Here is a 27,703-nt window from a genome sequence, read left to right on the forward strand (position 1 = left end):
CCACGGAGGAGTATCTACTTTGAAGTACGCATGCGCCGATATCTCTCGCCTTGAATATTATTCCCCTCAGGGGAATCGAACCCAAACCGTGGGTTTATTGCATCCGTGCTCTACTGACTGAGCTAATGAACGGATGATGTGACTCCTTTTTTGTGCATTTATCTATGACGTGGATAGTGGGGTAGACGTGCAGTGGGGTAGACTTTGATAGTGAGGGACTGAATATTTACTATTCTGTCCATAACGGCACATAACTCGGTAACGCGGCTGAGTGGGATTGTGCGGCGTTCCCACCGCTCGTCGCGGCAACTCGGCGAACCTTTTCAAATCCGAGCAGACATGTTTTTTTTTCTAAGTGTTGAACTTCGGAAGCGATTGTCTTCAATAACGCAATGTCCCGCTGCCTCATGTATTAAGCTATGTGACATTTACCAGCTGGTACACAGGACCGCTGAGTGACTTCCCACGAGCGCTTCCAAACTCCAGCACTTTGAAAAAATAATTACCTGAACTGAATTTCTTGAAAGAAAGTAGCTCATAACATGTCTCTACGGTGGATTTTTATGAAACAAACACTTTGCAGATAGAAAGAGGATACTCCAAGCTTTCCATACAGGCCCAATATTGGTGAGTTTGACATCATTTAATAAAATCAGATAGCAAAAAACTGTTTTGATGCATTGGCTGCCTATGGGAGGTATTGCAACCCTAGATCGGATTAAAAAAAATCAAACCTCGGTTCGAAGTGGAGCGGTGAATCTGAGCAGCTATACCGTGTGTGTGTGTGTGTGTGTGTGTGTGTGTGTGTGTGCGTGTGCTGCAGAACAGCGCCCCTCCTTTAACTTGTGTGTTGTGTGTGGCCACTCAAGGTATTGCCAGGCTACAGACACGGCCAGCCAGCCAGCCACATACATACATACATACATACCCACGGCACCCGCTTCGACTGGTATCTTCGCATTCAACCGGACTTTATCACCCTTTTTCAGACGTTTGAACGCAGATAGTATCCACAGTGTATCCACGGAGGAGTATCTACTTTGAAGTACGCATGCGCCGATATCTCTCGCCTTGAATATTATTCCCCTCAGGGGAATCGAACCCAAACCGTGGGTTTATTGCATCCGTGCTCTACTGACTGAGCTAATGAACGGATGATGTGACTCCTTTTTTGTGCATTTATCTATGACGTGGATAGTGGGGTAGACGTGCAGTGGGGTAGACGTTGATAGTGAGGGACTGAATATTTACTATTCTGTCCATAACGGCACATAACTCGGTAACGCGGCTGAGTGGGATTGTGCGGCGTTCCCACCGCTCGTCGCGGCAACTCGGCTCGCTAGCGCTCGCCTCGGTGGCGACTCACGGGGGTCATCGCCGCCCAATACCGCGCCGCTCCGTCGGGGTCTGTGGCGTGGAGCGTTGCACGGGGGAACAGAGAATAGCTGGCTTCTGGTTCGAGGCTGGAATTCTCCTCAGGTTTTATTTTTGCGCTCCTCTGAGGTTGACCACTAGATGTCGTCATTTTACTACTAATATCTCTGCCTTGGTGAGATACTTCTCTGCATTGGTGAGATACTAGTATGCTGTATCTATGGATACCTCTGCATTGAAGAATCTGAAAGCACGTGAATATTTCGCATTAAGTGCGTTGATATCATTCGAAACAGGTGCCCACGGACATACCTGTCTATTGGGAGCGCTTTCACCGCTCCAAAAATCTAGTGTTGCAATTTGCGGCTAACATTTTATATACCATTTTAAAGCTACGACTCTTGTGATTAAAACAAAAGTCGCCCCACATAGACAGAGCCTGTATGCAAATCAATAGTCCTGTATAGTAGGTGTTGAGCGTTTTTACCAACCTGCGGTGTAAGGATGGATGTCCATATCAAAATCAATGTCCAGCAGTTTGTTTTGTGTCTCCACCTCTCTCTGGAAAAGGTTGCACATGAACTCTGCTGCTGCAGTGAGGCGCTCCAACACAAATAGTCTGACATTAAGCTTCACACTACAAACATCAACGCCACGCTGCTGTTTCTCCAAAACACACAAAATCTCCTCTCCCACCGACATCATGTGTTCATTTATCTTCAGCCGTACAGACTCCATTTGACTCATTTCACCTCCTTTATGAGACATTTTTGGCCAAGGTCACCGCTGTTGAAGTGTTGATAATGTAGTATACTTATATAAAGAGTAAAGATCGTATAAAGATCAACACTTCCACCGTTACGCTCAACGCTGCACGCACAACTGCTACTGAAAAAAAACAACAACACGCATTTACTTCCGGGTCAACGTGTTTCAAGCCAGGTTCAAGCGTACGTACGGAGCAAAGGATGCAGGCTATGCCGCCACCTGGTGGAAAAGGGGCGTAACTGTTACTAGATTATACCAGTGGTTCTCAACCTTTTCAGGCCATGACCCCCAAAATAATCATATTTTAACTGTGGAGACCCCTCCACCCTGACGAGCAGAGTTGATGCATTACATTTTGCATAATTTGCAAGGCGTTGTGAGCATGTAGATCTGGTATTTTCACAATTTCTGCCTCTAATATTTGACAATTTGGCCAATGTTTAATTTGTCATTTGAGAGGTATTAAAAATTCCTTAAATTGTCACTTTAGAAATGTGTAGATACCCTCTATACACTTAAACTTTATGTTGGTTTGTTTACTGTTGAGTGAGAAAACTATGTTGCACGTCATTAAGCTAATCATCTGGGGACCCCCCAAAATAATTTGGCGACCCCCCTGGGGGTCCCGACCCACAGGTTGAGAACCACTGGATTAGACCATAGAGTTATATTTATAAATAGAGAGCGGACAGCTTAGACCAGTTGGTCCCAAACGGCCCCGGGACCCAAACTAGTGAAAATAGCAGATATACAAGGACACAACGTGCCACATTGCAAGCTTGTATGTATATAGGCTATTATCACTACTTCTTAAGTATTATTATTATGGCATTTCATTGATCGGTTGAGTTAAAGGAGTAGTTCACCCCAAAATGTATTTTTTTCCTATCGATTACTCACCCCATGGAGACTTGAGTTCTGTAATATTTATGTTTTTGTCACATTCCTAACTAAGACAATAACTTGATAATAAATGTAGTCCCATTGATTCCGCATGGACACACAAATGCACTGACCATATTGAATATTTAAAAGATTATAAGAGCTTTCAATATTTTGGAAGGGTTTTCAATGTACTTTCACTGTACATGATTACAGTGAATTATTACAAGTACACACACACACACGCACGCACGCACGCACGCGCACACACACACACACACACACACACACACACACACACACACACACACACACACACACACACACACACACACACACACACACACACACACACTACTTTGTTACAGCAAACTGTCACAAAAATAACCGATCTACAAGCTCACAACACGTGTCATTGTGATATATTAAAAAGTGTTAACAAGAGCTTGATAATAAAGTTACCCTGAAAGAGTTAAAAAATATTGTTTTTTTATGTGGCCACACCCACCAGTTAATTAAGTATTCCTGCTTGTCAGGTGGGTGGTAACCCAGCTGATGTTAGCCACACCCACAGTGTTGGGTGTGTGTTAAAAGGGGAGGGGCTGAGTATATGATGACATTTAGGCTCACTGTTTTTGGATTGGCACTTTTGACCCACAAGCTGTCAGCCTCCAAGAAGAAACCCCAAAAACAAAGGGAATACACAATTGCTCATAACAACCACACCAGGGGGTCTAGTGCAGTGTTGTACCCGAACGAGTTCAAAGAACGATCGTTCATGAACACGTTCATATTTTGGGCGAACGTGAACTGAACGTAATTGTTTTCGCTTGATGAACGATATTGTCGAACGCGGTCATTCTGATGCCCGTGAACGGAGTTCGTCGGCGTTCGTCGGCCGTTCATGCGGCGGTCCGCGCCTCCGCGGTCGTCTGTCCCATAGATATATAGATGGTCTGTCCTCTCGTCTCTCTTTTCATTCACATGCTCCAATAGCACACACTGCACGCAGCTCCTCGTGAACATTGATGCGGTGCTGTCTGCACTCTGCAGCTGCACTGTTAATCTCCTCCTCGTTACGTGTCTCGCAAGCCTGACTACTATACTTTGTCCTATGTGTTGCACGGCGAAAATAGCTGATCTGCAAGCTCACAACGCGTCGCATCCATGAGACAACGTGAGCTTGTAGATCAGCTATTTTAACCAACGCGGAAACATGCTGTGCGCGAGGTTTAGAAAAGTATGCCTTCTAGTGGGGTTCCTTGTAATTTTTTGTTTTCATTTCAAATGTGTGGTAAAGTTTATTTTTCACTTCCAATTTGTAGATTATGGTCTATAGAACAATTTTGGTTCGAGTGTCAAGACAGTGGATTGAAGAAAAATATATTTTTTGCCCTATTTCCAAAATGACCACAATCGGAATTGTGTTTTTTGAACAATGTCTTGGTTTTCCCACAACTGCTGTGTAATATATAGACCTATATATTTTTATTGCTATATCAAGTCAATACTGTGTGGGGAATCAATTGGAGTCAAATATTTGTTTTGAATATTATGATATTTCACACAATGAGACAATAACATGGTTATTACATTCAGCCCTTCACAATAAGGGTGCAGGAAGACTGGGACCAGTGGGCACATAAATATTGTGGGCACCTCAATGTTAAATTGGATGAAATTATTGCTGTGTGTGGTTCTATATGGGCTGTGTCAATAATTCTGACAAATAATAGCATGCAGCAACGTCTAAACATTTATATAATATATATATAAACCTATATTGTTTTTTTCTTCTTTTTTTCTTTCTTTTTTTTGAATAGCCAAAGTATAAAACAAATTATGGTTAAAAAAAGAACGAAAAAGAACTAAGTTAGTTCATTTTGGGGAACCATGAACTTAGTTCAAAATATAGAATTATGAACTATGAAATGAACTAGTTCATTTTAGAAGTTCTGAACTTGAACTTGAACTAGTTCGTTTTTAAAGTGAATTTTCCCAACACTGGTCTAGTGAAGTACTGTCAACCTAATTGACACATGAAAACCAGAAAAGTACAAAACTATGGCACCACCTCTTTAAAGATCACAGAGAGGATTGTGTGCACATCTTATGCCTGTATTTAGGAAGGGTGCTGGACTTTTTAATATAGGATTAGACACAAAGGCCTACTTACAGTAAAGTAAATGTTCTATATGGACCATTGTAATGTGAATACCTAAATAATGAGCAAAGAGGGAAGTGCGCACATCTCCAAAAGATGTTTCAGGTGCAGAATCAAAATACCCACCATAGGAAGAAGAGAAGTCTGCACACTGTTCAGCAGCTCCAGCAACACTTTTATTTATGAAGAAACAACATTTCGACCCTTGCGGGTCTTCATCAGACCTGATGAAGGTAGAGAGAAAGAGATAACCAGGGGATCACTGGACAGTGGACACACAATAAAGTAATTACATTGAAAGTGGTAAAATGTGCTCCAGGATTAAACAGGATAAAACATTTATTATGATATGAAGGAAATAATAATAATAATACAAAATAAAATAAAACAGGTGACCTGGACTGGGCACTAAACGTTTAAAAAGGGGGAACAGCCTTTATTGTGCCAACATTTTCTTTTCCTTTTCTGATGAATACTTTCAGTGCCCAGATCTTTTATAGAGACTGAGAGAGAGCCTATAAACAGCAGCATCAAATTATGATCAGAAGGAGAGACACATAAGTGAGAACATTTTGTGAAATGTGAAAATCAGAAGTGTTCCACACTGGAGAATAAAAATAAAGAAAAGAGAAAACTGAAACTTGCCAATTACAAATCCCATGAAGCCCTGAATTAATGGACATTGTTTAGTTTTTGTCACGTTCCTAAGACAATAATTTGATGACCGGGTAACCAGTCAATAGGACTCCTACCGAGTCCTATTGACTCCTACCGAAGACTCCGCCGGTCACGAATGCGACAAAAACAAACAAAAGGCAATCTCTATTAATTCAAAACTTCATAGGGTGTGTAATTGATAGATTTTTTTTTTTTTTTTAAACTAATCCTTTAATACTTTGTTCAATGTGTATTTGTTAAATGACCAGATTGTGAAAAGGTGATAAGTCATTAATGCCTTTTATTCCGTTATTCAGTCAAATTAACGAATACAAGAAGAAATATGATAGATAGTGCGGGTGAGCAGTGCCTTAGCCTATACCATACCAAAGTACACAGTATCACTTCAAACACATCAAGGCTGCTCAACAGCGCAACTTGAATTTGGTCAACAAGCGGTATGGGGCTTTTAAGCCGTGACATCATTTTGTAGGCAGAGGAGAACTCTGCCCCGAGAGCATTTTCTGTCCCTCGCTATTTCAACAGATCCGAGACAAAAATAACGACTAAAGTATAATTCTAACACTTTCCTTTCAACAACAACGAGAAGAAAAATGTGTAAATAGTAAAAATAGTAAAAAGATTCACGGAAACTGGGGGCAGAAATTCTCCTCTGCCTACAAAATGATGTCATACTTAACAGCCCCATTGCAGCACTTGAGGCTGTATACACACGTTCAGCTGTTGGATTGGCTGGCGCCCTTCAAAAAACAAAGACCAAACATTTATACCAATTTCTGAACCGTTCACAGCCCTCCTCTGAGACACACGAGTGAGTGGACAGAAATGGTGCCATCTTATAATGAGCAATAGTGAGGACTGATTAGATGAAGATAGGTTGAAAAAATGTAGAGTTCCTTTAACCCCTTAACAGTGTATTATTAATAATTAGTTGTACAATGGTGGCATACAAAAAAAGGCATCACGGCATGTGGCGAGCTTTTACATCTGATACTTTCAATATTTAGTTTTACTTAAATACTACTAAATAATTGTTCAATAATCGCAAATAACCGAGGTAAAATGTGATATTGGTTAGAACTCAAAAGGCCCAGCCCTAGATCATACATGTGTCTGATATCATTTATTAACTCATTCTGTGCCTATCCCGAACATGTTCGGGATATGTTCAATCCAAAACAATTTTTTTTTTATTAATTGACTTACCCTGAGCTGCTTGTAGAGCCGTGGGTGGTCCTGGCTCGTCCTACGCTAGCCAGCTAGCCATTTTACATGGTCCGACGATATATTCCATTAAAAATGGTTTAAAATACATTTTTGAGACCCCCAATGTTCAACGCCGCTTCCGGAACGTAGTCCAGTGTGCCTATCCCGAACATGTTCGGGATTTTTAATGAAATGAATAAAATGATCCGAGGCCTTCTGAAGCCTCAGCCTAAATTTAAAATCCAGTGTTCCAAATCCGGGGGCCGCCAAGCCGGCCGTTAGCCGCGAACGGCGCCGCGAATCGCCGCCGAATCCAATGAAAAACCACATCTTTGAAGGGCCATATCTCTGGATTGTGTTTGTAGGGATGCGCGCCGAGGTATATTTACGGCGAAATCGCCGAAAAATGATCTTTAAAATGACAACATGGGAATAGCTATTCTGTTAGCATTATCATCCGGGACCTTTCCATGACGTGCACGAACGTGAGCACGCGCGTCACTGCAACGTGAGTCCCCGGATGCTAATGCGCTCGCCTATGAGAGAAAGCTTGGCATTCTTTGGCGCCATCTAGGGGCTGGCACTGGTAGGGTTAACTGAGAAAAAAAAATAACAACTTCTCTGCAAATGAATCTGTGTCTATTTGTACCAAAGCGTTTAACACAAACTGAAGCTAAAGGATTTTTTCCCCCCGTATGAGGCCTCAGATGTGCTTTTAGATTGCAGTTGTCTGTAAAGCTTATAAGACTCCTAAGCTTAAGCGTAATTAGTCTTCATGTGTTGTTTTAAATTGCACTTCAGAATACAGCCATGGCCACAAACATTACAGGTCAAAGGCCTTTACCCTGTATGAATCCTCATGTGTTGTTTAAGATGAGTCACTTGACTAAAGCCTCTGTCACAATCTGTACAAGTAAATGGCTTTTCCCCTGTGTGAGTCCTCATGTGTTGATTAAGATGAGTCACTTGACTAAAGCCTCTGTCACAATCTGTACAAGTAAATGGCTTTTCTCCTGTATGAGTCCTCATGTGTTGTTTAAGACTACTCACTTGACTAAAGCCTCTGTCACAATCTGTACAAGTAAATGGCTTTTCTCCTGTATGAGTCCTCATGTGTTGTTTAAGACTACTCACTTGACTAAAGCCTCTGTCACAATCTGTACAAGTAAATGGTTTTTCCCCTGTATGAATCCTCATGTGTTGTTTAAGATGAGTCACTTGACTAAAGCCTGTGCCACAATCTGTGCAAGTAAATGGCTTTTCCCCCGTATGAGTTCTCATGTGTTGTTTTAGATTTCCCTTTTGACAGAAGCCTTTGCTACAAACTGAACACGTAAATGACATTTTACCTGTATGACTCCTCGTGCGCATCTTCAGCTTATCCTTACCATTAAAAAGCTGGTCACAGTCTGTACAACTAAAACATTTCTTCCCTGTGTGACTCTGCAGGGATTGAGTTTCTTTGGATGATTTCAGGTCCTGGGACATCTTGTTGCGCAAAGACAATCTCTGTCCTTCCACATGTTGTGTCTTGTGTGTCTTCAGAGTGTTTAAAGGTGACTGATCTACACTGGGCTCCCACTCATCACTGTCTTCAGTGATGTCAGATTCAGAACAGTGTGAAGAGAGGTGCTGGTCATCACTAGTTGGTTGTGATGTTCCACAGTCCTCTGGATCAGCTTGTGTTATCATGTGTTCAGTTGAGGTGCTGGCTGCAGGCTCTGTGTCTCTGTTTTCACCATCATCATCTTCACTGTTCACTGCTAGTAATGTCAGCATTGGCCTATCAACCTCTTCTGGTCTTTGAAGTAGCTCCTCTTTGATGGGTGGAGGCTCTGGTTCCTCCTGGACCAGACTGGAGCTGCTCTCCCCTTCAGGTGAAACCTCTTCTTTATACCCAGGGAGGTACAAGGCGTCTAGGAAAATGCAGAGGTTCTGCTGTTTAATGAAAAGCTAGTGAACACACATCCAATTAAGTGCCCATGTTGCAGTTCTCAACAAAGGAAAATAAAGTATGCACATCTGTTTACAAATCTCTGGCCTTGTTTTCATGATTATTTTTGAAAATAGCTGATGGCTGAAAATGGTCACTTCTTTTGGGCTTGTTTTAATTGCGACCTCAGGTCGCAGTTTACTGTCAGAACTGGCACAGCTTGTCCGTAGACACATTATAACCACTCCTGGGGGTCTATTAGATTAGAGCAGGGATGTCAAACTCAAATACACATTGGGCCAAAATGTAAAAAATGGTACAAGTCAAGGGCCGGACTGGTTCAATGTTTATTTAAACGCGGGCTTGCAGTCACGGGCCCTCGATACGTGCCAATGCACTAGCAGTGCATTGTGGGATTGTAGTATTATGGTGGTGCGTGTGTAGCAGAGTGATTCACTGCCTCAGCCTGATGGCATCAAAAGTCTAGTATCTCCCCCAGTCCTTTGGTCTGATGGTTAAGATGTTGGACTTTCATGCGGAAGACCTGGGTTCGAATTCCAGACGTTTCATGTGCAATATACCAGAGGGCTAGTTCTAATAGTGATTAATTATCATCCCACGGGCCAAAGATAATTCAGTCACGGGCCTGATTTGGCCCCCGGGCCTTGAGTTTGACATGTGGATTAGAGTAATTTTAATAGACACACACAAAAAAAGAAAAAGTACAAAACCTCCTCTTTAAATCCCATGTTTACCAACTAATGCCAGCAGACTACAAGAGACTAGCATTTTTACCAGTAGGCCTATGTCACTTCAATAGTTCTGGACAATATGGACTACATTTGATATGACAATATCTTTGTGGCCTAACTTTGCACAGATTGTTCAACAAGTTCAACAAGTAGGAGCACATGTAGCACTGAGTCATAAATACATCTAGCTAGTCCATTGCCTGACAAACACCTCTGTAGGGCCCACCAGTCTGTTACTGCTACTGACAGTTACTGACAGTTTGAGTGGTGCTCCTGGAACTATAGCTCAAACATCTGGCTTTGTCCAGTCAAAACCGAAGGGAAAAATGTGTTAAAACATTTCCGGGGCCTAAGTAAACTGAAGTGCTACATCAGGCCTAGATGTGGCCAACCTTCTGGCACAAACAACTCAAAGTTTGTTGTGTAAACATTTGGTCAAAATCCGGGGGAAAAGGATGTACAAACAATGTCCAGGCTCAAAGTCTGTCTCAGCAGTAGTCACCAGTAAATAAAACACTACATACCTAGCCTGTACAACTTTACTACAGGTTGCATCGTTGCATCAATCAGTCCACGTCCCTTGTCCATCTCTGGCTGTTCCTCTGACAACGTTGAACATCTTTTGGAGGCCATCTCTCTAGATACTGAAGACCTCTCCCTGTGCTCTGTGGAAACCAACAGTATAAACAAATTAGGAATACATGTACATACATGCTTCCTAGAATGCCAAAGTGACAAATTATATAATGTAAGTGTTTGACTTCTGGTCGGAGGAATTTCTGAAGAATTTCTGAGTTTTCACTGTTGCTACACTTAAAATAACAAGTGTGACTGTGAACCCACAGTCATACTGTATTTTGGGCCTGATTCACTAAGCTTGGGTAGGCACAGATTGTATAAGTAAGTAAGCACAAATATTACGGTTCCACAAACAAAGTCATTCGATTTTGGCCACGATGTTAAGCGTTAAGGTTAAGGTACGCTGAATCTCACGTCTGCTCGGAGACACTCAAATGAGCCACAAATAATGAGTTGCTGTAATTAGAATGCCTTATTCCTCATGCAAAATCAATGAAAAAAGCCAATGTTCCTCGTCAACTAAAACAAACTCTGTCATCATAATGTAGTTGTTTTAATGATTGATGTTTATTTATGGTTTATTTAAAACAGTTGACATAATAACATGAACGTGGCCACATTGTGCTAGGTGTTTTGGCCTGGAAAGCAGTCGAATCTGCCATTGCAAAAGAAAATTGCCCTCGGCAGATTTGGTCTGGCCCCGCTCAGTTATTCAAATATTTGACGGCTCGCAAGTCCTGAGGAACCAACCAGGGCCTACGTGAGGCTAATGTTGTTTTACCTGAGAGAGTGCTGCACCTGGTCTGCCTACGTAGTAACGTCCATGTTGACACCTTAGCCTCCTCTTCCTGTTCCCGTTTAATAATCTGTGGAGGTTGTGGTTCCTCCTGGACCAGAATGGAGATCATCTCCTCATGTTGTGGAGGTTGTGGTTCCTCCTGGACCAGAATGGAGCTCCTCTCCTCTTTACACACAGACAGAGACAGTTAGCATCAGCACATCATCTCACAGTGATGTTCCTCAATGAATGAAGTGTGTGTGTGTGTGTGTGTGTGTGTGTGTGTGTGTGTGTGTGTGTGTGTGTGTGTGTGTGTGTGTGTGTATGTGTGTGCATGCGTGCACTCATACATGTGTAGTAATGCAAGGAAGCGGGTGTGTGTTTGTGTGTTTGTGTGTGTGTATGTGTGTGCATGCGTGCACTCATACATGTGTAGTAATGCAAGGAAGCGGGTGTGTGTTTGTGTGTTTGTGTGTGTGTATGTGTGTGCATGCGTGCACTCATACATGTGTAGTAATGCAAGGAAGCGGGGATTGAACCCGGGACTCTACCGCGCCGGTAGTCTATGCTACGGGGACATTCAGTCTCCATTCAGAAACACCCCAACTTAGAAACATCCCCATTCAGAAACACCCCCACTTAGAAACGTCCCCATTCAGAAACACCCCCACTTAGAAACAGGGACTGAGCATTCATCAGGTTAGCATTCGCCTGCGTTGGCAGGTTAGCATTCACCAGCGTTAGTTTTACTGAGGTTAGGGTTAAGGTTAGGTGTAGTGCCCAAATCCAATATTTGGAGCACTACTGGATGCGACGGCCAAGATAGTGTTAAACGTGTGATCAAAACAAAACTGAAGTCCAAATATGTCCAGCGTTAAATTAATTATATTTATTGTCACTAAGATCCTATACTTTAACTAATAAAATAATAAACATAAACAGCATGGCACGAATACAGACCAGGTGAATGAAACACAGTTGAAAACTGTTTTCCTCAGCAACACCTGAGTGTGATTAAGCACCTTCGTCCTTGTTAAATAGAGGCAATCACGCATTGACCATTGACGATTCCTATCAACTTGTTGACATGGCAATAATGTTATTGAATCTTGAATCCTTCCATGACATCATCATTTCATTAAATCATTAAATAGGCAACAATGCTCAAATGGCTCTTACAGTTAGGTTTAGGTAACACCTCCATTTAGAATAATGGAAGTCAATCTTCTGAATGATAATGTTTCTGAATGGAGATGTGTAACTATGCTACTGTATGTTGTAGGCTGATTGATTGATTGAAGACTTTATTAGAAGTTTGCATAGAAAAGGGTACAGTTTCATGATGGTACAGTTCACTGGTACAAGGTCAACTAAAAGGAGATCCTAGGAAAGCACTTAATTGGCTTATTTACACAGTAGCCGATGGCAGCCATATTTGATATGGCCATTGCGCCATTCGTGCCACTATGGCGAACGAGCACCTCTGTGATTTTTCATGTCTAGGGACCCACTGACTCAGTTCAGGTGAGAAACTCCCCTAACACCAAATTGCAAACAGGACTTTAAGCCAGATACTGTATTACAGGAAACCATTGAAGTATCTCATATAACATTGAATGACAGACAGCTAGAACACAGTACTATGCAGTAGATATAGTAAGGAGAAAGAAAAAGAAGAAAAAGAAAAGAAAAAAAAAATATATATATATATAAATACAGTAGGTAAATACAAAGAAGGTCAGGGGAGGGTAAGGCTGGGCTAGGTTTGTTATTGCCAGTTGCGAACGGCTGCCGCTGATCACGTTCATGCTAACAGAATGGTAAAAAGGAGCATTAAGGCAGACAAGAGTAAATACATTGAAAATCTAGCAGAAGTTGAAAAATGTAGTAGGCCACAAAGATAACAGAAACTGAAATAATTATAGAGGGATGCAGTTGACAAACAACTAAGAGACCAGCAAGCAGGATTTTTTATATATTTTTTTAAAACCTATTATACCGGCTGTCATACCGGCTCTCCAGACAATTCTATACTAAGATTCACCGCTTCACTTTGAACCGAGGTTTGATTTTTATTAAACAATCCGGGAGCGGCATGTAATTATCGCTGAACGGCATAATTTCTGAGTAAAGAAGACTTGGGCAAGCACTTTATTTTTGAAATCTGACGTTTGTAGCTCAAACCGTTGCACTATACGGTCATGCATATGACCGTCATATATTCAGGGCTAGACTTGTCCGTGGTTACAATGAGATCTATGATGGTTTGGGAGTGCACTGTCACCCTGGTGGGTACGGTGACGAGCCGAGTGAGGCCATATTGGTCACATAGCCCATCAAAAGACTTGAACATGGATGCACGGCTGCCAAATATAAAAACAAAACAATTTACAAACATACAACACACTGTGTGTTGCACACACACACACACACACACACACACACACACACACACACACACACACACACACGTGAGTTCCTCAAGGTAGCATACTGGGACCTCTGTTGTTCCTAATATACGTGAACGACATGGCATCTGCTTGCGACTGCAACCTGTTCCTGTTCGTGGATGACTCGGCTCTCCTAGTCTCGGGCAAGGACCACTTGCAGGTTGAAAAGACACTTAACTCTGAACTGAGTAAGATCTGCACATGGCTTAACGACAACAAATTATCAATTCACCTGGGAAAAACCGAGTCCATCCTCTTTGGATCAAATCATAACCTCAAAAAGGTAGATGACTTCACAATCAAAGTGGGTGACAAGGTATCCTTGAAGCTAATCTTTCCAGCGAAAAGATGACTTCAAAAGTAATACAAAAAATCAACCAACAAACTCGTTTCCTACAGAGGATCGCCCCAATGGTCAACTTCAACACACTGAAGACCATAGTCCATGGGCCAGACGGGTTGTCGGTATCAAAAAGGTGGCAAAGGTTACCATGCATTTTTGAAAAGCTCTATATCTGTAGATTATATTTTGGTATGATAACCCTTTCTTAGACCCAGCTAAATTGGTGTTATCAGCCGCTGGAGTTGGTGTCCCATTAACTTTACATTACAGGGAAAATAAGCAAAAAAATTATCTGCTTTTAGTAGCATAAGAGGGGTGTCAGGGGTCAAACTAGGGGTTTGTCATGATGCTGAATCCATTGCAAGCATCTGTTTTGCACAAACAACATTCCTTGGGCTAAAAAGACTATGGTTTAGTGATGAAAAGTGATGAGTCATCACTTTTGTGGGGGCTGTTTTAGCCCCAGGAATGTTTTTCGTGCTAAACAGATGCTTGCAATGGATTCAGCATCATGAAAACCCCCTAGTTTGACCCCTCTTATGCTACTTAAAGCAGATTATTTTTTTGCTTTTTTTCCCTGTAATGTAAAGTTAATGGGACCAACTCTAGTGGCTGATAACACCAATTTAGCTGGGTCTAAGAAAGGGTTATCATACCAAAATATAATCTACAGATATAGAGCTTTTCAAAAATGCATGGTAACCTTTGCCACCTTTTTGATACCGACAACCCGTCTGGCCCATGGACTACCATAGCTGGTGCAATAATCCAGCCCCTCTTTGACTACGGAGTCCACGTATGGTAATAAATAAACTAATTAGGGTCCTGCTTAACCTTCCCTATCAGACTCACCTCACCGCTACTCACCAGTTAAGAGTGGGGTGGCTCAGAGTAGATGACAGAGTACAGCAACTTGCAATGGGCCTGGTGTACAAGATACACTACACCACTATGATACCCAAGTACCTGTCAAAATACTTTATAAACGTTAAGGATGTCCATAATTACAACACCAGAGGCAGTGCCACAGATCACGTTCAACCCAGAGTCAACTCAAAGAAAGGGTCGAACTCGTTCTTCTGCTATACCACAAAAATGTGGAATGCCTTACCGAAGGCCATAAAGGAGTGTGGATCACTAGCATCCTTTAAAATTGCCCTAAAAAACCACTTACAGGCAGCAGCCGTTCGCAACTGGTAAAAACCCAGCCCAACCCTACCCTCCCTTCCTTGTATATACTGTATATACTGTACTTACTGTTTGTTTAGACTTACTGTTTTCTTTTTTTCCTTTTTTTTCTTTACATATCTACTGCATAGTACTGTGTTCTATTTGTCTGTCATTCAATGTTATATGAGATACTTAAATGGTTTCCTGTTGAAATAAGCTTAGTCTTTTCATGGATCTCCTTTTAGTAGACCTTGTACCAGTGAACTGTACCGTCATGAATCTGTACATTTTCCTATGCAAACTTCTAATAAAGCCTTCAATCAATCAATCAATTTACCAACCTGCAGTGTATGGATGGATGTCCATGTCAAAATCAACGTCCAGCAGTTTGTTTGGTGTCTCCATCTCTGTCTGGAAAAGGTTGCACATGAACTCTGCAGCCGAACTTAGGCGCTGCAACACAAAAACTCTGACATAAAGCTTCACACTACAAACATCAACACCACGCTGCTGTTTCTCCAAAACACACAATATCTCCTCTCCCACCGACGTCATGTGTTCATTTATCTTCAGCCGTACAGACTCCATTTGACTCATTTTACCTCCTTTAAGAGACATTTTTGGCCAAAGTCACTGCCGTTGCTACTGTAATATTGTGTAAAGATCGGTAAAGATCAACAATTGCACCATAACACGTAACGGCCATAGAGTTATAATATTAACGGCTACTGAAAAAAACAACAAGCATTTACTTCCGGGTCAACGTGTTTCAAGCAGGGTTCAAGCGTTCGTGCGCAGCAAAGGATCCAGGCTATGTGCCGCCACCTGGTGGAAAAGGTGCGTAACTAACTGTTATAGATAAGAGCAGTTGGTTCCAAAACGACCCCGGGACCAAAACTAGTGAAAATAGCAGATAAGCACACAACGCGCCATGTTGCAAGCTTGTATATCGGCTATTATCTCTATACTTATTAATTATTATTATTAATAGCCTATTATTTTTATGGCATTTCAGTGATCGGTTTGTTTGTCATGTTTTGGGTCCCGGAACCATGGTGGATTAGACTACTCCAGAGTTAAAGCTTAAAAGAATAGTTCACCCCCAAAATGTATTTTTTCCCCCTATCGATTACTCACTCCATGGAGACTTGAGTTCTGTAATAGGCCTATTTATGTTTTTGTCACATTCCTAACACAACAATTTGATTATAATACATTTAGTCCCATTGATTCCAGATGGAGACACAAATGAAGACTCCGCCAGTCATCAATGCGACAAAAACAAAAGAAAATCTCTATTAATTCAAAGCTTCATGCGGTGTGTAATTAATGGAGAGAAAAAAACAAAAACGTTTTCTTTCTTTTTCTTTTTTGTAAACTACTCCTTTAATAGTCTAGTAGCCAAAATGTGAACCCGGACATTTTGAGTACCCTATAAAGTTTTATGTTAGAAATGTTGAGTATGGGTCCCCAGCATGTAGAAACTGCCGGATGCTAACTTGTATATGTTGAGCAATTTGCATAGATAGATAGATAGATAGATAGATAATTTGCATAATTTGCATAATAAGCTTTAATTAGCATAATCACCTATATGGATAATATGTCAAAAACTGATAGAACGATTTGAACAATATTGGAGTGGTTTTGGGGGTTATTGAAGATGCTGAATCCATTTCTGACATTTTCTAAATTCAGAATGGCCACTTTAAACCGTAAATGGCCATATACCAACTGAAATTGGGATGATTTCGATACTTTTTTGTTGATTTTGATTATGAATTAAATGATAAATGTGGTTATTTATTATGCTTATACATTATCTGCATTTCAAAAGCCAAATATTGACAATCCACACAAAATGATTAGAACAATGACTGCCACAATAGCCTAGCAAAAATAGTCACTTCATCATTTGGAAAATCAACAAAAAATGATCAAAATCATCCCAATTTAAGTTGGTATATGGCCATTTCCAGTTTAAAACAGCCATTTTGAATTTAGAAAATTTCAGAAATGGATTCGGCATCCTCAATAACCCCCAAAACCACTCCAATATTGTTCAAATCAGCCAATCAGTTTTTTACATATTATCCATTATTATAGGTGATTATGCTAATTAAATCTAATTATGCTAATTATGAAAATTGCTCAACATATACAAGTTAGCATCCGGCAGTTTCTACATGCTGGGGACCCATACTCAACATTTCTAACATAAAACTTTAGGGTACTCAAAATGTCCAGGTTCACAATGGGGCTCTATGGGCTGGCTACTAGACTATAATGCTTTGTTCAATGTGTATTTGTTAACTGACCAGATGGTGAAAAAGTGACTAGTGATTAATGCCTTTTTCTGGACTCAGTTATTTAGTAAAAAAAACAAAACAAAAAACAATAATAATAAAAGAAGAAAGAAGTTGCCTTTTTGGAGTTGGGCAGGAGGATTCAGATAGCCTATATTCCCAGTCAGATAACTTTAGACAGACAGACAGACAGACAGACAGACAGACAGACAGACAGACAGACAGACAGACAGACAGACAGATAGATAGATACTTTATTGATCCCAAAGGAACTAATTGCATATCTGCTCTTTTACTTTTTAAATAATTGTTCATTAAACACCAATAAGCAAGGCAAACTGTTACATTGATTTGAAGTCATGAGGCTAGATCACACACGTCTGATATCATTTATAAACTCAGATGCCATTTGACAAAAGGAAAAGAAAGAAGAACATGAATATATAATAAAACTTCAATCTATGTGTATTTGGACAAAAGTGTTTGCCACAAACGGCACCTAAAGGTTTTTCCCCTTTGTATGAGTTCTCAAGTGTGCTTTTAGAATACTTTTCATACTAAAGCTTTTGTTACAAACGGTACAACTAAAGGGCTTTTCCCCTGTATGAGTCCTCATGTGTCTTTTATGTCACTAGTTTGACTGAAGCATTTGTTGCAAACTGTACAATTGAATGGCTTTTCCCCTGTACATGAGTCCTCATGTGATATTTTAGACTGCCCTTGTACATACAGCCCTTGCCACAAACTGTACAGCTAAAGGGCTTTTCCCCTGTATCATTATGTGTGTTTTTAGATCACCCTTGATAAGAAAACATTTGTTACAAACTGTACAAAGGGCTTTTCTCCTGTATGAGTTCTTATGTGTTGTTTTAGATTACTTTTGACACCAAAACCTCTGTTACAAACTGTACAAGTGAATGGCTTTCCCCCTGTATGAGTCCTCCTGTGTTGATTTAGATTTCCCTTTTGCCTAAAGCCAATGCTGCTACACACTTTACAAGTAAATGACCTTTTCCCTTTATGAGTCCTCATGTGCGTCTTCAGCTTATCCTTATCATCAAACAGCTTGTCACATACTGTACAACTAAAACTTTTCTTCCCCGTGTGATCTGCAGGGAGTGAGTTTATTTTGATGATTTCAGGTCCCGGGACATCTTGTTGCTCAAAGACAATCTCTGTCCCCTCCAAATGTTGTAGTTGAAATCTGCAATTTTTGCTTCTTTTGTATGAGATACTAGAAAGTGACAAAGTAGGCCATAGCACTATGCAATGTGGCCCTCTGGAGTGAAGGTGGACATATAGTGGCCCTCGCCATCATCAAAGTTGCCCACCCCTGATCTACTGTAACAACACACATTAGGACTCATGCAAGGGAAAAGAAACATTTGTAATGTTTGTAATAAAGGCTGCACATGTACTAAAAAAAAACTCTTTGGCGGAGTCCTACCTGTACCTCCTCCGTTTGGAGTTCCACACGCCTCGTTTCGACCTTCACCTCTTTGAGGCGGAGGGCTAATCCTAGACCCCTTTGGTCCTCTCCCACTAGTCTACCCAATTACACACTTCTGTCAGTCCTAAAATGCACATTTCTGTAGATTTATAGGATATTCTCTGTATCACTTTGTCTATCAATCTGAGTAAACCACATTATATACAAATAGAACATTGTTTCGTTTCTGCTTCAAACAATAGAACGGCGCAATTAAACCTCCAAATGCAATACATCTCTTTATAGATATTCCCATGAAATAAAAATACATTCAACTGTAATGTGTCATGAAACATTTATCTTAAAACACTGTTTACAGGATCTGTCAACAGTCCCCATTCGCCTAATGCCTCAGTGTCTATAGTTGACCTGTTGTGACATCAAATTGTTGAACCATATTTGGCAATGCCCAAGTATGGATGCTCCATATATGGCCAAGACAGAATTCATTTACAAACACCTCAATGTCTATAGCTGACCTGCCCATATATGGAGATCATTGATGTCATCCATATTAAGTCCATAGCTGGACATATTGTGTGAGTCTCATGTGATCTATAAAATAAGACATCTATGATGTCAGATGTATTAGTCATATCCATATTTGGGGAAATATTCTGTCCATATAACACAAATCACACTTGCAAATGAATTCCGTCCTGGCCCATCTTACCGATTATCCCATTCAGAACGGGTACACAGTACTGTGTATTATTATTTTATGCTTTAACTATTGAAAAATAGCAGATATACAAACTCACAGCGCGGCACCGAGTGCCGCGCTGCGAGCTTGTAGATCTGCTATTTTTGAAAAATCGTGAAAATTGGAATTTTGACCCGATTCTATAAGTGTCTTTTGTTCCTTCTAAGGTTTTTTGGAAAAACCTGTGTTTCTATGATAGCAATCTGGCCAGCCATCGTCAAAGAAAAGGTAGTTTCACTTAAATGGAGCTCAGTTAGTCTGTTCTTGAGAGACTACTATGTCAGTGGTTCTCAAACGTTTCCATGTGAAGGACCGCGAAAATGATATGTATTTGGCCACGGACCCCCATCTAAAAATATTTAGTTCCAGGGACCACCCAGAAGCAAAATATGAGTTACAAACGTTCGATTTGAAAATACAATATATTCAAAGATTTGCACATATTTTCACGACTTTTTCAAAAATAGCAGATCTACAAGCTCGCAGCGCGGCACTCGGTGCCGCGCTGTGAGCTTGTATATATGCTATGCCGCGCTGTGAGCTTGTATATCTGCTATTTTTCACTGGTTAAAGCATTCAATAATTCTAGTCCTAAATGGGTTATACAGTATGCAATGGTATTATAGCCGTCACCTGTTATACATCTGAGGGCAGAATGATAAACTGAATGAGGCGCCACCTCCCACTCATTCCCCACTGACACACGTTGCCCCAATACAGCAATTGATTGAAGAATTTATTTGGAGGTTGCATAGGAAAATGACAGTACAAATCACAGTTTCATCACTGGTACACGGTCAGCTAAAAAGGAGATCCTAGTAGGACTTTTGGCTTATTTACACAGGAACCACTTTTTGTATCTCATATAACAATGAGAAACAGAGGGATAGAAAACCATACTTTGCATAGGATATCATCAATAACAAAAGGGAAAAGGCATTCAAAAGCAGAACAAAGGAAAATGAAATTAAAAGGGAGATATTTTAAAGTGGAAAGGGGGAGGTAAGTATTGGCTTAGACTTGTAACAAGTTTCGAGTAGCAGCCGTCCGTAGATGACTTGTCATACCGATTTTGAAGGAGGTTAGGGATTTACACTCCTTTAGGACTTGCGGTAGGGCATTCCACATGTTATAGCAGGAGAACAAATTTAGTCAAATCTGGGTTGAACATGATTTGTGGAGCTACCTCTGGTGTTGTAAATGTGGATGTCCTTGACATTTAGGAAGTGTTTTGTCAGGTACATGGGTATCCTGTACTTGTCTATCGTGTTCTTATCTTGTAAATCAACTTAACAAGCAATAGGCTTATAATATTCTCAACTTGAGAATATTCACAAATCAGCCTAATAGTCGGATAAGAGATAAGTTCTGTGTGTGTGTGTGTGTGTGTGTGTGTGTGTGTGTGTGTGTGTGTGTGTGTGTGTGTGTGTGTGTGTGTGTGTGTGTGTGTGTGTGTGTGTATGCACATTTTAAGACATTTCCATTTCAAAACAGAATACATGTCAATACAGCAATGAACTACACATGTGCAGCAATAGGAATTTCTCACCTTGAGAATATTCACAAAACTATGATACTTCAGACTAACAGTCTGAGTCAGACAAGAGGTAAGTCCTCAGTGTCTGTCTGTCTGTCTGTCTGTCTGTCTGTCTGTCTGTCTGTCTGTCTGTCTGTCTGTCTGTCTGTCTGTCTGTCTGTCTGTGTGTGTGTGTCTGTGTGTGCGCATGTGTTTGTGCGCATGTTGGTGTGCACACGTGTGCACGTGTGTGCGTGCATGCACACGCAGTCCAAAAACCTCAAATGCTTGATTCGAAATCCTTCAGTTGAGTGATAAACTTTAACAGTCTCACAGGAATGGAGTGGAGTTTTTTCCCCGTCTTTTCTGCCTTGGACCCTCTCTCTGGATTGATTCCAAAGAAAACTCTGAGGGAACAGAAGAAATATCTCAGCTACACATGAAATGAAGTAACAGACAAAGTTTATATACTCAAATGTTATTTTGATCGCAGAGCCACATTACACTGTAAACCAGCACAACTTCAGATAGGAACTATTTATATCAAAACCTTTACGTTTTCAAACTCAAAATTCAGATGTGTTCAGAACTTCAGAATTCATTTATGGATTACCAAAAGTAAGACGTATTCAGAACATGAACTTTAGTTAGTTGATGGTGGCCCTTGGCTCTTTAGTATTATTATAGTATGTTTGATCAGGAGACCTCAGAGGATACAGGACAAACAAGTGCAATTGAAAGTGCGGTGTAAAGGTACATTTTCTTGAAACTTTTATTTGTTTTGAAACTTTCATGTGTTCTAGTCTAGATACAATGCACATGCAATGAATTATTCCAAACCGTTCAGTTAAGATTTCGAATTTGTATGGCATACAATATTTCGAAATATTACAATATTACACGAGACCGCTCAAAACAAGGATTTATAATAGAGAAATGTCAACCTTCTGAAGTCGGAGTTGCTTGAAGTCAGTTATAATTTGGCATGATAGGGCAATCTGCAATGCCTTTTTGCACAATATATATTTTTTTTAGATTGATCTGTAGATGTCAGTGGGGAAGGGCAACTCTAATCGGCTAATTTGGGACATTACATTTATTACATTACAGGTAGATAAAAATCTTAACCTGTGGAGTTTGTAATCCAAAAAAAGGATCTCAATTGAAACAAGCCATAGGCCTTTTTGGGTGTATCCTTTTAGTAGACCTTGTACCGGTGAACTGTACCGTTATGAAACTGTACCTTTTCTTATGCAAACTTTTAATAAAGGCTTCAATTGATCAATCACTCTGCTGGAACTCAGCGTGTTTTCGTTGTGTTTTGGAAATCCGAAAGCCGTAGGCCAGGGAGAGAGAGAGGAAAGAGAGAGAGAGCAAGGGACTCAGTGCGACAGCTGTGAAAATCTGGAAAAATCAACCCTGGTCCGAAAATAAATACGAAACGGGCGGCAGTGTGCAAACGTGATTGACATAACGTGAGGTTGATTATTTTATTCACGCACTCCGAAATTCCCTCCGATATTTGGCCGAAAAACGCAGAGCCATGAGGCCCATAGGGCAGGTGCCTATCTCCTGTTTCTGTACACACCCTGAACAGTATTTGTAATTGTAATGTATTTCGGTGAGGCCTTTATCGAGTCATAATGCCAGATTTATCGAGAATTTGGCTGCACGTCGAAGATGTCAGATCTACAAGCTCACGATTTGTCGTTCTGTGAAGCACTGGGACAGACAAGACTCTCAGAACTTGAACAGCCCAGCTCTATATACATTTCAAAACCATGCGTTGCTTACCTTTGCATGAACTCCAGGGTCAGAGCCATCTCCTTCGGGTACTCTATGTTACACACATAGAACAGGGCGAAGGCATAGGCCAGGGCAGCAACGGGGGAGGTGATGTGGTCATTTACAATGTGCTGATCCACAGCCATCTTGAATGGCTGGTCACCTTAGACAGATACATCACACAAGAAAAACTAATTAACACACAGGGTGCCTAATCCGGACTAAAGTCAGGGTTTCATATCTGACCGCAGAGTGCTTTTCCCGACTTAAAGCTATACTATGCAAGTTGCTCAACTACTGGTCAGTAGCGGTATTGCTTTTTTCAGTCGTTTTTCGTCCGGAGTCGCCGTGGACCACGAGAATGGGGCCGCGCGACCACCGCGACCGCCTCGCCGATACGAATCCGTAGAGCCGTCTCCCGTCATTTTTAGACCAGGATTGGGGGAGTAACAGGCAAGATTCATTCACCAACATAAACACTGTTGCTGACGGAAGCTACTTCCTGAAGAGACGGCAAGACGCGCTGCGATTGGCCGGTAGTGTATGATCCGCGCTGTGATTGGCCAACATACATACAACGTATATGGATGATGCAGATGACGTAATTTTGCCGGGAAATCCTGTCCCCGGCCAGGATCATAGAAAACATATTTACAGAAGGCTTTAGGGGCTGAAATGAACAGAGTTGGGGTTCTAAAACTTTAGCGATTTAATAGTTAGGATAATTTTATTAGTTTATTAGTTAGATTAGTTTTTTTGGAAAAGTTACATATATGGCTTTAAGTCGGGATATAAGGTTTCCTATTGTAAACCGCAGCGTGCGCTCTATGGCACCCGGTACAGAAGCAAAAAACTCAAATCCCCATAATCCATCGGGAGAAAGTGGAACCAGGAAGTGTAATCCACCGTTGGAAGCAATGGAATGATCTGCAGGAAAACGGCTTTACCTCGGAATCTATCTCCAGATTGCGTTCATGTTTAAAACCAGCCCTTCTCAACGGACCATAACAAAAGCACGGATGGCCGCAGTTATAATTCTTCTTTTCTGGGTGAACGAACAATCGGTTTTTGGTAAGAACAAGCTAAAAACTACTTTGAAAAGGTATTCAGCATTTTGTTTCTCAGAATGTTGCCCCTGGCTAAACTCCATACTTTTCATCTCAACAAATTGTCTTTTCAGCAAAACTAAAAACAAAAGCGAGATGCAAACACGATTGAACTACTAACCTCTGATTAGGATGCATGGGGTACATGGGAGGTTGCACAGGTCAACATCCGTGGAGTCCTGTTTTGGGGAAAAATAAAACAACAAAGATACACATATGAATGTGATGGTTATGATATTGCGTTTCCAGTGTACAGTACACAAACTACAGTGTCTGTAGCCTATAGACCAGAGGTCTTCAACAGGGGGTCCGGGACCCCTAGGGGGTCCTCAGAGTTACTACATGGGGGTCCTCCAAATCATTGTGTGATAGAAAGAAAAAAATAAAATCTCCTTTTAGCCAGATTGAACTCATTTGTAGCCAATCCCGAGAATACTCGTGAAAAATACTCGCTAATAAAACACATGTTGAAAAGAAACGATCCGCCATTACACAACGGCATGTTGACGACGAGCGATTCCGGTGAATGACGTGATGACGTCAAACCGGAAGTGTTTACGCAATCGACTTCTGGCCTTCAAAATAAGAGACTGGCCGCTTATGGAGAAAGCGAGAGGCACGCTGGACATTTTAATCCGTTAATTTCAGGAGCACAAAATGAGTTAACCAGATTCTGAGAACTTTAGCCAAAAATAGCAGATCTACAAGCTCACAACGCCTCGCGCTGGTTTGGTGTTGAGGGGAGAAGTATTTAAGGTTCAAGTGGTTAAATATCTCAAAACACAAATTGACATGAATCCAAAATACACTAATGATTGTGCTGTCAAACAATGAAACGATATGGAATCTATGACAAGGTTGTGGGGGTCCCTGCTTTATCTCTCTCTCAACTAAGGGGTCCTTGGCCTGAAAACGTTGAAGACCCCTGCTATAGACTGATTTCCTTAGCGACACCCTGTAGCGTAGGGGGCACCAACGCCATTAACTGTGGTGTAAACATTAGTGTAAAGTAACTATTGTGGCCTTCATTTACTTACAGTAAGTACTGTACAATTTTTAGTGTTTATACTTTTAGTTTGCTCATTTTAATAATTTTTTACTTCTACTCCACCACTGGCTGCGGTTTACACCGCGGCAATGGCAGCGACGCTCTCTACAGGGCGATCTATAGACCATATTCACCTGGCGGCCTTGTTTGAGATTTGCGTTGAAAACTGACCTACATAGCGTGTGAATATGGAGAGAGATCTCTCTCTATAGCGCTGCTGCTACTCAAAGATTTGCCATTTCAGATCATGACAAGTGACAAGCCAGTGGGCCAATTCCATGAGTTATATTTCGTCGTTGTCGGGTGGAAACCTTGTATGTCCAAAACCGTTTGTTTTGTATTTATCATTTTAGAAATGATTTAAACTAGTGAAAACAGCCGATCTACAAGCACACAACGCCTCACACCGCGAGGCGTTGTGTGCTTGTAGATCTGCTGTTTTCACTACTGTGCGACGGCCTTGTATGATGAAGCAGGGCTACACTTTGCAAAAGAAATTATACATTTGAAACTTGGAGATACAATGTTTCTGCCCGACAGTGACAATTTACTTTGTTGGCCGACCAGCCCCCAAAATGGAACGAAGGCCGACATTTTATTTTAATTTTTTTCCTAATGGCCGGCCTGGACCGGCCAGGAATGAACCGGCCATTCGGGAGTTGTCCCGCTTTTCCCAATGGCCAGCACGTCCCTGTTAAGAGCAGTACAAAGTGGGTCAACAGTGATTGTTTGACGTTGAGTATCTATATGTTGACTCAAGTATGGCGAATGAGTATTTCTACCACCACTGGATCTGGGGTTTGAAATCCATAAAACGTACCTCATTTTGGTAGAAGAGGTGATCTGGGTTTTCCGTGAAGTATCTTGCAATGCCACTGATCAGCTGTACTGGACCTTCACCCATCTTCATCCCTATAGTTGATTGATTGAATCAGTTATTAACAGTACAGTGTACAGTGTATGGATGTTAACACTTTTGATGCCTTTAACTTTGTAGTGGTCCCAACGGTAGATTGCCTAGATTTCCTCCCATTTAACGATTCATAATTTGCAAGTCGACACGTCAAGACCAATTTGCTTTTTTTTTTTGGTAAGCATCAGTTGAGAGGAGAGCGCAACTGTGCATTACTTTAAAGGAGTAGTTCACCCCCAAAATGACTTTTTTTCTATCGATTACTCATGCCATGGAGACTTGAGTTCAATAATATTTTTTTGTATTTGTCACATTCCAAAGACAAAAAATGTATTATAGTAAATTTACCTCCATTGATTCCGGATGGGGACCCGAATGCATTTGGGTCCCCACCCAGAATCAAAGGGGGTACACATTCATTGTAATACATTTTTTGTCTTAGGAATGCGACAAAAAACTAAAAATATTATTGATCTCAAGTCTCCATGGCATGAGTAATCAATAGAAAAAAAGTCATTTTGGGGGTGAACTACTCCTTTAACACTGTCACCCGCTTTTTACTGTAACGACATTTACCTTTGGAGTCGAGGAAGTTGTTGATGCCCGTTTCTTTCCTGGAAAGTTCCTCTGCCAGCTTGTTTTCGACCGGAAAGCCAAGGAGTCGAGATGCGTGATCGAAGAGGTGAGAAGCTTCAAACAGGAACGGCCACTCTTCCTTTATGCCCTCGACACATGTTCCACGGTTGATGGCTTCACGCTGGAGGGGATACGTTTCGCTCATCAATTTCTGGACAGATGACAGCTAAGGATAGAAGGTAGAAGGCAACAGTTAATTGAACTTTAAATAGTAAGTAAATAAATTACTTCTCGGTTACTCTATTAACCAAAGCAAAAGGTATTCCGTACATACACGCAGGGCTGTCACGATTATGACATTTTACATGACGATTAATTGTCACTCAGATAATTGTGATTAACGATTTATTATTATTGTGTTTTTGTCGTTGACAATTACATTTCTGTTCTGGCTTTTAGGCTTGGAAGTTGCCCATGGTAGATATGACACATAACCTAAATATACAAAGAAATTACTGTCATATTTGACAACTTTATACTTAAAAAAGAACATTGATAGTGGAAATAGCCGATCTGCAAGCTCACAACGCGTTGCGATGCGACGCGTTGTGAGCTTGTAGATCGGCTATTTCCACTATTTTTTACTTAAAGAATATATATACATACATGAACAGTTCTTTTCAACATGGAAACAATTATGACGGTTATGAAAAAAGAAATCACGATAAGACGATTATGTAATAATTGTGACAGCCCTACATACACGATAATCGCCAAGAGAACAGTGGACGGTTGCAGCCCTACCTGGTGATCGCTGGTTTTGAAGGCACTTTTCAATTCATCTCGTTTAGACTGCAGTGCCGCTCTATGTTCAGTTCCCTTAACATCCGGCTGCCACTCCACGCACCCGTAACTTGGAACGTCGCCCTCTGCTGGCCACTTTCTTGAGGGTAGAAATCTATTCGTATAACTAACTCTGTTTTCCAGCTGTTGAAAGAGACCTTTGAAAGAGACGCTTGTCGCAAACGGTTTATTTCCAAAGGGCTCAGTCATTTGGAAAGACAGAGGGTATCGATCTATCATCTTCTGTGCGACTTCCCGCAGCTGTCCTCTACTAGGTCTCTGTCCATGGTGTTGACAGAGTAATTCATCAACAAGGATCCGAATCATGTCTCCTCTTTTGT

At 41.1% G+C, this 27,703-nt stretch overlaps 1 protein-coding gene across 1 annotated transcript in view; it reads right to left on the minus strand.

The window, feature by feature from the left end:
* LOC308291829 (uncharacterized protein) overlaps nt 1–25,934 on the minus strand; it is a gene marked incomplete at both ends in the record, with an annotated part of 40,204 nt that extends 14,270 nt beyond the window's left edge. Inside the window, 4 exons of the mRNA XM_080733961.1 lie at nt 1,866–2,011; nt 22,886–23,039; nt 24,104–24,161; nt 25,851–25,934. Coding sequence (XP_080590087.1) covers nt 1,866–2,011; nt 22,886–23,039; nt 24,104–24,161; nt 25,851–25,934 — 442 coding nt within the window. The remainder of the gene's footprint in view (nt 1–1,865; nt 2,012–22,885; nt 23,040–24,103; nt 24,162–25,850) is intronic.
* Nucleotides 25,935–27,703: the final 1,769 nt, after the last annotated feature.

Source organism: Nannobrachium achirus (genome assembly GCF_963921795.1).
Source record: "Nannobrachium achirus genome assembly, chromosome: 9".
Taxonomy (NCBI): Eukaryota; Metazoa; Chordata; class Actinopteri; order Myctophiformes; family Myctophidae; genus Nannobrachium; species Nannobrachium achirus.